This window comes from Orbicella faveolata, unplaced genomic scaffold (genome assembly GCF_042242905.1).
Source record: "Orbicella faveolata isolate gen_17 unplaced genomic scaffold, um_ofav_v1 contig_24, whole genome shotgun sequence".
NCBI lineage: Eukaryota > Metazoa > Cnidaria > Anthozoa > Scleractinia > Merulinidae > Orbicella > Orbicella faveolata.
In genome coordinates, this window is record NW_028301552.1 from 30,617,446 (window position 1) to 30,629,229 (window position 11,784).

The window sequence follows — 11,784 nt, forward strand, 5'->3', positions numbered from 1 at the left end:
TAAAGGAACAAAGATGGCTAAGGATGGAGAAGATTAACACGGATTACAAACGACGAATGTGAAAAATTGAGGCAAAACCTTTGAATATGGGCAAACCGTGACCTAGCTCATTTAAGAAACCTACGGATTATTTCTATCTAACCCAATGTTAATTGAACCCTCTTTTGAACTGGGCTCTGAAAGTTGTACTGTTGAGTTTGGGATTCACGCGAAAATTATTATTTGAGAACTTTGTCTGCAGCAGGGTAAATTTTCTTGAAGCGCAACCCGAGATCTCGACACGCGGCAGATTGATGGGTCGCTATATACTGGCGCATTGCAGAAGTCATTATATATCTCTCTCGCGCTGTGATTGGTTAATTTAGCGGGCCGTATTCTACTGTACTGCCCGCTAAAATTTAAAGTTGTTTCTGTTGCCAAAATGTTTCGTGATTTATCGCCATGTGTTCTTAACTTTTATAGCAAGTAAAAGTTTAAAACTTTCTTTTACTTCTGAAATTGTGTATTAAAACTGGCTGCTAACGACTTAAGAGTCACTTGACAACGATTTCGATTTGACTCGTTTTGCTTTCGGGGTACATCAGAAATTTGGAGCCGTTCCGCGCGCGTGAATAGAAATCGCTCCCGAACGCGTCAGACACACAGTAGGGATAAATAAATATCTTACCAACCTCGTCTTCTCGGTCCGTACTGTAAGTTACGGATCCTCGTTTTCCCCTCCTTCGATTTATGGCCCGCGCGCTTCGTGCCTGGGCCATAAATCGATGGGGAAAACTCAGTCCGTAACTTACAGTACGGCCCTCGAACTCGGTTAGTAAGAGGTATTTATTGGCCTTAAAATTACCTGAATATTTTTTTAAACATGAACTAAACTAATTTTAATTTTTCTAATTTTGTAAATATATCCATAGGCAAGGTAAGCCTAAACACTAAAGTAGCAGCGATTCAGACTAAAGGGGTCCACAGTGTCAGTGCTATACCCTATTTCGAAGCATTGAGAGACTACAAGACAAGCATTGTTTTAAAAGTGCAAGTTCGCACATTTAAGTATAAAATTAAAAAGACGGGCTTCTAAATCCACTTACAAAAAAAGTCAATCAAACTCAACATGAGTCACTTGAAATTTTGCAAATACTGGCGAAGTGTCAATGTTATAATATCAGTAATGGCAAGCATTCCTGAACAGGCGCATTCTACAGTGTTAGTTGATTATGAGCAGTTTACCATTCTTTTTCAAGTTTATTGTAACTAAACTTGATCAGAGTATTAAACTAGATGTGATAACCCCAGAGAATTCGATAACTTACATTTATTATATGGCTGTGTCTCACAAGGACTGGGAACTACCGAATTCACGAATTTGACTGGCTGAAATTGATATTGACCGCGGTCTAGATTTTCCCATCTAGACCGGCATCTAGACCGGTTTCATTTTGCGTCGAAAAAGTAGCAAACTCAAATACAAAAACGTTCGCCGTTTTCTTTTATTTTCTTCTCAATCATTTATGGAAGTGCCAAAAAACTGATGACAAAAAACAAAAAGTAAAGAGGACGAGCAAATTTCGACAGGTTTAAGTTAAGCTCATCTCCATTTGCAAGCAAAATGTCAGCAAACCAGTTACATTAAACGAATTAAAGTTTTCTTCTTTGCCATATAATAAACATCTTATTAACCGAGCTAAGTCGGTCTGTATGGGAGAATCTTGACCTCGGTCGTGTGTACAGACCTCACTGCGTTCGGTCTGTACTCACGACCTCGGTCAAGATTCTCCCATACAGACCTCCTGCTCGGTTAATAAGAGCAAAATACAGCAAGATGACAAAGAACGCAAACATCGAAAGCAGACTGTAAACACCAAATAATGACTGATCAGTTGATTAACTCCACATATCTAATAAGCATGCTATAAACGTTCAGAAACCCAGAAAAAAAGGACAATTGTCTGTTAAAAGTTTACCTCGTGAGTAGATCAAATGACTAACATGCAGTACCTTAGGGACGGTGCCTACTTTTGTTAGTGCGCACCGGGTTGACATTGACGCAATCAACTACGCCACCAAGTACACGACTACAATGAAAGCAAAATTTTCCTACTCTGACCAAATCAAGTTTAATGAACCTGTACGTAAACCAGGAACACCAGAATAGCAGCATATCGCTAACCACTAACTGTTAACGTCATCCAGCTGAAAAACTGAAAAACTAGCTGTTATCTGTCGAAAATTATGCTGAAATCCAACTGTAAACATATACCTGCAGATGGCGCAGTGCGCGCGCAAAACAAGTGCGAGATACGTAAAAGTTTTATTTACTGGGGAGGTGACAGGAAAAAATGTAACGGGCACCGTAAAAGTTTTCAAAAAGATGAATAACATTAAAAGACGCGTGGTTACCCCCACACTTTATGTTATGAAATGGAAGTGGTAAGCCTATTCAACACGTGATCACTTTCTGGTTGTGAGGGAAAACTAATTAGACTGTATTTTAGCTGAACCAGAGGAAGGCTGTCAGAGACGCTAAAAACGCTGTTGCAATGATTTTGTTATTAGAAACATACCAAAAATGGTTTTTATGTTACCATTTACCATGTAGTTTTAAGATCTTTATTAATGCGTTTGCTTTTCTGTAGATAGAGGTGAATTCTAAGAAGAAATATCCTTCCTTCTTTTTTCAGAAAAATGCTGATGTCAGCATTTTTGCTGAGATTCATGGTTAATTATCTCGAAAAAATGCGTGGCTACCCCCATTTTTCTTTGTATATTCCAATAGCCCTTGCAAAGATCTACTTTTTCCGCGTGGTCCTAACCTGGTGCAAAAACCTTTGTATTTAGTAGGCACCGTCCATAATCTGCTCCAAGTGTATATTGTTCACTCGATGGACGATAAAACTGGATGACTTAATGCCGGGGAATCTATGGGAAGCAGATTATGCGTCGACGTGCATTCTAAGAAACGGTTCACAGAGAATTCAAGAGAATAGAACAAACTGATCACGTGCAACGCCTTCGGGCATCATGCATAAAACCTAAAACCGGAACAAACAGGTCCACATTGCAAGTAGGTCTCAGTACTATTCGAAGTTTACGTAGCATTCAACGACTGCAAACATTGCTACTCCCTCTGGAAGAAGATGTTTGCTCATTCTGTGATAACCTCCAGCAGTTATGTCCAGGCAGCGAAACAACGTGTCTCCCACAAACATGGCTAGATAATTACAATGGTCTCTAGACAACTCAGCATTGCTCAAGTCATACGATTCGAAATTGAAGTTGCCGATATTCAATTGCTACTTCAAAAATTAAAAAAAAAAGCAATAACTCGAAATTAGCTTAAAATGTTCGTGTTGGCATATTTCGGTCTGAAACAGACAGCCTTCTTAATACACCGACAGAAAGAAGTCAATAAAAATCAAGTGAGTCATTTGAAATTTTCGAGTGATTTTCTAAAGTTTTGTTATTGTTACTTTAATTTTAGTTTACTCTCTTGGCTCCTCCGTAGCTTGCAACAAAGTGCATATCGACATCTCTCCACGCCGGGCTATTTGTCTCGAGAAATGAGCATTTCTGAGCTGGCGAAAACAAGTTGTATCATGCTTTCGTGCCAAATGGTCCGGCGTGCTCCTGAAGGATGCGAAAGATCGTCACAATAAATGGCTAACGCTCACTGAATAATTCCATCCTTGTTCGCGGTCTACAATTAGCCCATTTCCACTGTTTCACACTGAATTTATACACATTTTCCAATTGACTATGCCAGCATTCAAACGTCCAAAGGATAGGAGAAAAAATTATACTGTGCGCTTAGATTATTCGCTTTTGTAACAATGTATTTTTGATAATTACGTAAAATCAAAGGTGAATGTGCTTTGGTTAAAGAAAAGAATGCGAACTTTCAGGTTCCCTGTAAGACGTCGTCTCCAAATTCTTCAACAAGTGAAGAACTCGCCCACCCGAGTTGTCTCGCCCCCCGAGACGGGTTCGCAATCCTAATGTAAACGGTTGGTTGATTTTGCAAAGAAATAAGCTAAAAGTTAGCTCGGCCGGGGTAAGGCGGGGGAAGGGTTGTCTCGGGTACCCAGGGAGTTTGACCTGTCACGGCCGAGTGATTTTTCGGTGTAGGATTTCTCATCTTGACGTCCTCCTCTTGTTATCGCCTGTTGTCATTAAACCCGGAGAGATATCCTGAATAAAATTGCTCTACTCTGATCTTCAAGTCGCGAGGCAAAAACATGCCGTGAGAAGTATAACTTCGTTCAGCGGAACTGTCAAAGAAGTCTTAAAAAGAAGACGGCGAAGCTAAGGCATCTTATAACGATTTTTGCTGCGTCTCTCGGTGTAAATCTAAAAGTTATTGCGAAAGTTTCAAATGCAGAGTTTCAACCGAGAATTTACATTATATGTATTGTAGTATTTGACATAGGAGATCATTTAACTGCGGTGAAATGTTTGCCGATAGCAGCGGAAAGTTTCTAGAGAATATGTCCGGTTTCAAGTGAAAGTCCGCTTCAATCTTTCAAATGGACGGCAGAAAGGCCAAGTTTAGTGAATTCATATTCACTGAATTGTTCTTGGACAATGCTGTTGAGCGGCGAAATCACTAACACTCTCGCAATCGGGTTGGAGGTGGAAAGCTTTGCCAAACAAAACACTCGATAAATTGAAATCCTTCCAAAGCCTGTTAGCAGAATCGCAAGAACATCACAGCTTGCCAAACGTGACGCATATGGAAAGCCAAATGGTGCAAAATTCAAGGAACAAAATTGGCCTTACGTTCAACAAATTTGCTATCAAGGTCAAGAGAGACTTCAATCAAGTTCAACAAAATCAGTTCACGTTCAACCGATTTTCTCTCAAGGTCAAGACATTTAGAATCAAGCTCAACAAAATAACGTCTTCACTTTCAACAGATGTCCTTTCAAGGGCAAGAGGTATTTGAGTCAAGCTCAAGAGATCACTTAAGCTACTTTCAACGTAAAATTTCTCTCAGTTTCAAACTTCGTTCCATATCATCCCCAAATTCCCCGTCACGTTTCAGCAACTCGACCTTTCAAGAAGCCGCGAATGACATGACGCTCAACGTAGCCAAATTGCAGCATCAACAACCCAAATACGTTGTCAACAACCTCGCCAACCAGTCAACAAAGTAGTTAACCCACAATGCAACGTGTGGAACAGACTTCGTATACTGTTCATGAAGTATTTACCCATAATGCATCTCGCAAATTTTCCCGCCAAAAATCAAAGATGGCTACAAACATGGCAGAAACTTCAACTACCGAAGAATGGGACAATTTCTTTGAAGAATTGGTCCGTTTATTGACTGATTATGAAGCATTGTACGACTCACCAGATTGTATATTGCAAGAAAATGTATTTATTCGAATGGAGTCCGCTCTTCTTGCTCTTCAACAAGTCATACCTTCAGCGATCGAGAGAGGACTAAACTGCGCATCAGTTCTGCAAGAAATTTTCACAAACTTTCGAATTTTGTTTTTAGAGTGGACAAGACGTAGGGAAACTCAAACAAGCTCTCCTTGCAACAACCTGGCAGTTTATTCGCTAGAAATCCCCAAAGTTGAGCGAAGTGGTCGGCCGGGCAGGCCGAGGTTTGAAATCAGCGAGGATGTTCTTTTGGAATTGCGCTCTTATGGTTTTACTTGGAAACAAATTGCAGACATGCTCCTTGTTTCAAGGTGGACTATAAGGAGACGTGTTGTTGAATTTGGCTTACAGGAAACAACAGGATTTTCTGCATTATCTGATGAACAAATTGACTTTTATGTCAAACAGTTTATTGAAGAGCATGGCAATCTTGTGGGATGTTCCATAGTTCAAGGTTTTCTTAAGTCACTTGGCTTCAGACTACAGCGCCGCAAGGTAAGAGCAAGTATTTCTCGAGTAGATCCGCATAACTCTCGCATCAGATGGGCAATTGTTGTTTCAAGAAGAGCTTATTCAGTGCAAGGGCCAAACAGTTTGTGGCACATTGATGGCCACCACAGCCTCGTGAACTGGGGATTTGTTATACATGGAGCAATAGACGGTTTTTCAAGATTGATAGTGTATCTTCACTGCTCCACGAATAACAGAAAGGAAACTGTAAGTCAACTTTTTCTCTCTGCTACTGAGCGCTATCACTGGCCTTCAAGGTTACGGAGTGATCATGGTGGAGAAAATGTGGGCGTGTGGCAGTTAATGGAAGAGGTGCGTGGTCCAAATAGAGGAAGTTTCCTGGCTGGAACATCGGTGCACAATCAACGCATCGAGCGTCTCTGGCGGGATGTGTTTTGCACTGTGTGTCATATTTTTTATTACACATTTCAGGCCATGGAAGAATCAGGACTCCTTCAGCGAAACAATAGTTTACACAAGTTTGTACTACACTACATTTTTACCCCCAGAATAAATAAGGCCCTCCAGTCCTTTTCTGCTGCATGGAATTATCATCCCATGAGAACGGAGCGCCAATGGTCACCATTTCAGATGTGGACAAATGGGGTGCTTGACATGAGAAATCATTCACTTATAGGCATTTCTGATATAGCAGAATCCGGGGGAGATGTTGATGACCTAGAATGGTATGGGTTTGACCCTTTTGCACCAACACCCAGTGATGATGGACTTTCCACGGTAGAGGTTGAAGATGTCGATATTGACTTACCCACTGACATCTTAACTTTGCTTAGGCAAAGTATTGATCCTTTGCAACATTCCAATAGTTTTGGTATTGATTTGTTTCAGAACGCTTTATTGGTTCTAACACAAGCTGGAGAGTATAATAACAGATCTCAAGAGTGATGAGAATGACATATCATGAATGCCAACTTAATGGTGTACCTTCTGGGAAAGGGGATTTGAATTATGCTAGTGGCAGTATGAAACCTTGTTCTCTGTTGTGGTACAAAGACATCACAGAACATGTGTCACACATACACTGTTTGAACAAGATAAACAAATTTGTCCTTTATAAACAATGAAACTATTTTTGAGGATCTCAAGAATACAGTGACCCCCAACTATGAATGGCCAATAGTTCACAGGCAAAGCTTGGATGAACTACTTTACCTATCAGCTACTTTATCAAAATAAATAGTGTACATTATTTTAAAACGATCTTCTGTTTTTGGTGGTGACTAGTGTAAATGCCTGGTTAATGCATGAAGTGGCTAGATTCTCCAAGCTTCTTTACCAATGAAGTATTAGCCATTCAAGGTTGGGTTGCTGCCATCTTGGAAAATTCCAGTTGAGTCAATTACATCTAATGACTGAAGCAATGCAAGTAGTTTGGTAAAGCAGTTTATTTCAATGAAGTTAACAACAGTAGTGATGGGGTTTCAGAAAATAATTATCCATAGACCACCCCATGGAGGATCGTTGGCAATTCTGAAATCTACATGTAGCCATTGTACTTGCAAGTACCATATGTGAAAAGTTCAATGTCATGTGTTCAAATCAGAAATGCATCTTGTTGTGAAAAGTGTTTAACTGTTTTTGTGTATTTTGGTCTTACACAGAAAGGGGGTGGGGGTGGGGGTGGGGGGTTAAAAGAAAAGTACGAAGCTAAACAAGATTTTCCAGAGGGGTGGGGATCAAACCACAACAAAACCCTCTGTGGGGGTTGAATGGAAATTTTCTGGAAACACAATACACCAATATGCTCTTGCCACAACAATATAATGTAAACCCAATGCAAAAGGGTCCAAAATGCTGGATGGCTATAAAATATTTCTTTCTTAACATTAAAACCAGTCTCACTAACACCAACTTTAAGTCAAAAAATCACTGAAATTTGCATAATGCAAAAAATAATTAATGAGGTAGAGCTGTAGCCCAGGTTCAAAACCCATTTTAAGAGAAAACAACATATTGAAACACAACCACTGTTAGCCAGACATGCATTCATTAAACAAGAGATAATTGAAATCAGTCTGGACTTTTTCAAACATCAAGGGGAGGAGATTTTGGCTCCTTTTTCCTTTGAAACATATGCTTTCAACAGAATTCAAAACTGTTGTAGAGTCAACATTGCAGCAGCCTAGACCCAGCTTCTACATAAATCACCTTGCTTTCAACCTTAGCAATATCAAGTCTTATTACCTAATAAAGCATTGGAGTGAAAAACAATAACAAACATGCAGACATTTCATTCAAATAGAGACTCGCTACTATAGTGTCAATAAAAGATGAATCAAGATAGTGACTGATGACTAAAAACTCTCACACAGTATTAAAAGAGGAGCTATCAAGAACTGCTTTCAGACATAAATCAAACTGTGCAGAGCTACTAAAATGCAAAGGTAACTTTAACTCCATGGTACAAGTTGAGGCAAAAATGTTTGGGGTGTCTTCAACAGTAACATTAACACAACCTGGGCGCAAAGCTGCAGTTGTGGATTTACATCCAGTGACAAAACCCAGTAATTTACACAAAACATCTTCGTTAGCACTGACAATAAAACTTAATAACATGTGTGTAACATTTATTACACTAGGGTCAGTGGATATTGGCAAGCGCAGCAAAGATTTGACAAAATCTGAGTTAATTTCACCTTTTTGATGAACAAAAAGATGTTCAAATTTGCTTGGTGCTTTTTCAATTTCTTCCAGTAGACCCAAAATAGCTAGACCCTTTCTGAACTGGTCAAGCACTCCTTTATGTTTAATAAGTGATTCATGTATCACAAGTGACTGCACCACTTCTAATTTGTTCTCTTCCTGTAAAGTGCAAAGTAAATAATTATTATTATGATATTGTAATGAGTTAGAATACATTCACACAAATTTATGCCATGATACATTTGAAGTCACAAGGGCAATTTAAGTAACTCTTGTGGATTCTTGCTGATAAGTCTTCCCTCTTCATTTCACATCTGATTGGATGTGAGCTGTGAAACAGAAAACAATCCAGAAACAATTCTAGTTGAGCATGGCTTTCTGGGTTTCACTGTAAAAAGCTCTAGTATTTATTAACTACAGGTAAACCTTTATAAAGGTGACTCTCACATGACCTTGTCTAGTGTTCACTTAATAGGTGTTTGAATACAGGCATGTTTTACATGAAATAGGGAAGTAAAGTTTGGGAGTCACTTAAGCTTGTGTCTGCCATATACAGGAGTCCATCTACCTGATGCATGTTTCAATGCATGAAACATTTACATTTGTGGGTTCAGTATGTCAAGATTCAAAATAAATTAAATATAAATAAGGACATGTACCTCAGAACAAAAAAATAGAGTACATGGACAAAAACTTAGGAGCATTTTGAATACCATGTTTGTTCCTTACCTTCAACAGTCTTCTTTCCCCACAGTTTTGCATCAGCTGTAAAAAGTCATCTTCCTGGTTGATGGTTTCAATGTCAACAGCTGTTGCATCTCTAATCTGTAAAAAAAAATGCTATATCATTGATAAAAAACAAACTCTTTTTAAAAATGAAAATTATTTACTTTTTCCATCATGAAATAAAGAACCTAACAAAGGATTGTAGAATGCAGTATTAGCCCAAACCTTAAAGGATGAATTTTCAATGCAGAAAGGCATTTTATGAAACTTTTCAGCACCAGAACAGAGAATGACATTACACTTGACCAATGCAAATACCATAATACTAACATTGAAATATCATTAACCAAATCTTTAAGTTAAAACTGTCTGATTACAGTACTATAATTCAAAGTTGTTTTGGTTATTTCAGTCATCAGACTCTAGTCCATAATTTAATTGTTAATAATAATAAATATAAATAATAATAATAATAATAATACTAATAATAACAATAATAACAATGGGAAAAAGTAACAACACTTACAACACTTACCCTTGTGACATAGCTGTTCAAGATTCCATCACTGATGTCTATGACACTAGCCCTTGCAATGCCCTGCTGTAAATCTCCAGTGGCAATGTACCAATATATCACTGGTGACAAATAAGGGAACCCTGGGCCACCTTGGATCATACTGTGGGCGACCATTTTCCCGAGAACTTCAAACACTCCATTTAGCACATTGTCACTTCGGTATATGGGAACTAGATGCTCAAATGGACCTTGAAACATCTTTAACCCTGCATCCCCTTTTGCCAATGCAAGGAAAGCATCTTCATAAGCTTGACGAAGCACTCCCCCGGTATCAATTGCTGGCTCTCCTCTGAACTGAATTTTAATCTGCAACTCTGGATTAAAGTCAGAGTCCTTGTAATAATGAAATAAATCAAGTACCAGATCTTCTCTGTCAACTTTTATCTTCTCTGCCTGACCATACCCTTTCATTTTCAACTTGAGATTCTTTAGTACCTGTGAAGCATCCATACATGCACCAGACTGCTTGCATGTAGCTGGTTTGTCACTTAATTTCTCAGCTGCCAATTCAAGTGAACCACATTGAATGAGGGCATCTCTGATATCACTTAGTTTTGCATCAGGAAATAATACAGTCAAAGAGGAAATGTCTCCATCCATGTGTGAAACACCTGATGATGTTGTTGGTACTTCATCATCCGCAACAATGGGTGGTGATGTGCTTGCTGAACTAATGGGCCTGTCATTAGGGGTTGACATTATGGTTAGCAAGCTACTGTCACTATCATCAGAAGCACATCCAATCACATCCTTGCTGATATTCAATCTAACATAAAGCTTACCAGCACCACAAAGATGCTTCACGTGAGCATAGTCCCATGCATGGTTTTCTTTCACCACAGGTGTTACAATGGTGTTTCTCTCTCTTTTGACAAAGTCAAAGTCTTTCACTGAAATCAGTGGAAATTTGACTTTAAATACTTCTTTCAATTCTTGGCGAATAGATTGTTCATCAGCACCAGCTAACAAATCAAACTCCCCTTTCACTAAAATCATTTCCTCCTTAATTACATATTCATCATTCTGACCTTCATCGTCATCCTCGTCATCAATGTTGAGATTTCCTTGATCAAGAAGAAACACTGTCTTTGGCACAACGTGCGTCTTTTGCTTTGAAGCTGGAACTTTTCTTTTCCGTAAAGGATGCCCGGTTACAGACGTCGATCTATCGAAAACACGAGCAGACATGGCTGGTGCATTACGACGAAATTCGGACGCTGGCGCTGGCTGTTGGCTTGTTTCGCCCAGCTGCCTTGCAGTAAATGAAGCAGATGAACGAATCAGGTTTCTCGTTCTATTGACCAATGTTTGACTACTGCAATTCCCTCTAGAATTACCCAGTTCTTCGCGTACACATCTACGAACTATCTCTTCTATTCTCTCATCGGGGCTTTCCGCTCTTTCGGCCATTTTGCACGAGGAAGAGATTGCACAATTTTATGGTATGCCTTAAAAAAGCTAGTGCCCAAGACCTCTCCGAATTTAAAACTAATTTGAGCCTGGGGGCAAGGTGGGAAATGTCTCTTCTTGCATTGAATATTGCATTGTGGGTTAACTACTTTGTTGACTGGTTGGCGAGGTTGTTGACAACGTATTTGGGTTGTTGATGTTGCAATTTGGCTACGTTGAGCATCACGTCATTCGCGGCTTGACTTTAAAAGGTCGAGTTGTTGAAACGTGACGGGGAATTTGGGGATGATATGGAACGAAGCTTGAAATTGAGAGAAATTTTTCGTTGAAAGTAGATTAAGTGATCTCTTGAGCTTGACTCAAATACCTCTTGCCCTTGAAAGGAAATTTGTTGAGCTTGAGTCTAAATGTCTTGACCTTGAGAGGAAATCGGTTGAACGTGAATTGATTTTGTTGAGCTTGATTGAAGTCTCTCTTGACCTTGATAGCAAATTTGTTGAACGTGAAGCCAATTT

At 39.2% G+C, this 11,784-nt stretch overlaps 2 protein-coding genes across 3 annotated transcripts; one reads left to right on the forward strand and one right to left on the reverse strand.

Moving 5' to 3' along the window:
• The first annotated feature begins 5,318 nt into the window (after nucleotides 1-5,318).
• On the forward strand, nucleotides 5,319-7,021 carry LOC110050835 (uncharacterized). Its single transcript, XM_020756808.2, has one exon. The coding sequence runs from the start codon at nucleotides 5,383-5,385 to the stop codon at nucleotides 6,796-6,798; it is 1,416 nt and encodes a 471-aa protein (XP_020612467.2). The 5' UTR covers nucleotides 5,319-5,382; the 3' UTR covers nucleotides 6,799-7,021.
• Nucleotides 7,022-7,283: 262 nt separating this feature from the next.
• LOC110050834 (uncharacterized) lies at nucleotides 7,284-11,287 on the reverse strand. Of its 2 annotated transcripts, none has more exons than XM_020756805.2 (3): nucleotides 9,818-11,287; nucleotides 9,286-9,381; nucleotides 7,284-8,715 (listed from the first exon to the last, which is right to left on the reverse strand). In XM_020756805.2, exons 1-3 carry the CDS (start codon nucleotides 11,267-11,269, stop codon nucleotides 8,218-8,220), a joined length of 2,046 nt encoding a protein of 681 aa, XP_020612464.2. In that variant the 5' UTR covers nucleotides 11,270-11,287; the 3' UTR covers nucleotides 7,284-8,217. The 2 variants fall into 2 exon arrangements, with proteins under 2 accessions (XP_020612464.2, XP_020612466.2); XM_020756807.2 differs by lacking the exon at nucleotides 7,284-8,715 and adding an exon at nucleotides 8,779-8,885.
• Nucleotides 11,288-11,784: the final 497 nt, after the last annotated feature.

What these genes read in the sequence shown, in the direction of transcription:
- LOC110050834 (XM_020756805.2), bottom strand. Translation starts at nt 11,269, where the DNA reads ATGGCCGAAAGAGCGGAAAGCCCCGATGAGAGAATAGAAGAGATAGTT. An exon ending in TGAACAGCTATGTCACAAGG is followed by an intron (nt 9,382 to 9,817) that starts GTAAGTGTTGTA and finishes TTTTTTTTACAG; the next exon opens with ATTAGAGATGCAACAGCTGT. An exon ending in GGGAAAGAAGACTGTTGAAG is followed by an intron (nt 8,716 to 9,285) that starts GTAAGGAACAAA and finishes TGCACTTTACAG; the next exon opens with GAAGAGAACAAATTAGAAGT.
- LOC110050835 (XM_020756808.2), top strand. Translation starts at nt 5,383, where the DNA reads ATGGAGTCCGCTCTTCTTGCTCTTCAACAAGTCATACCTTCAGCGATC.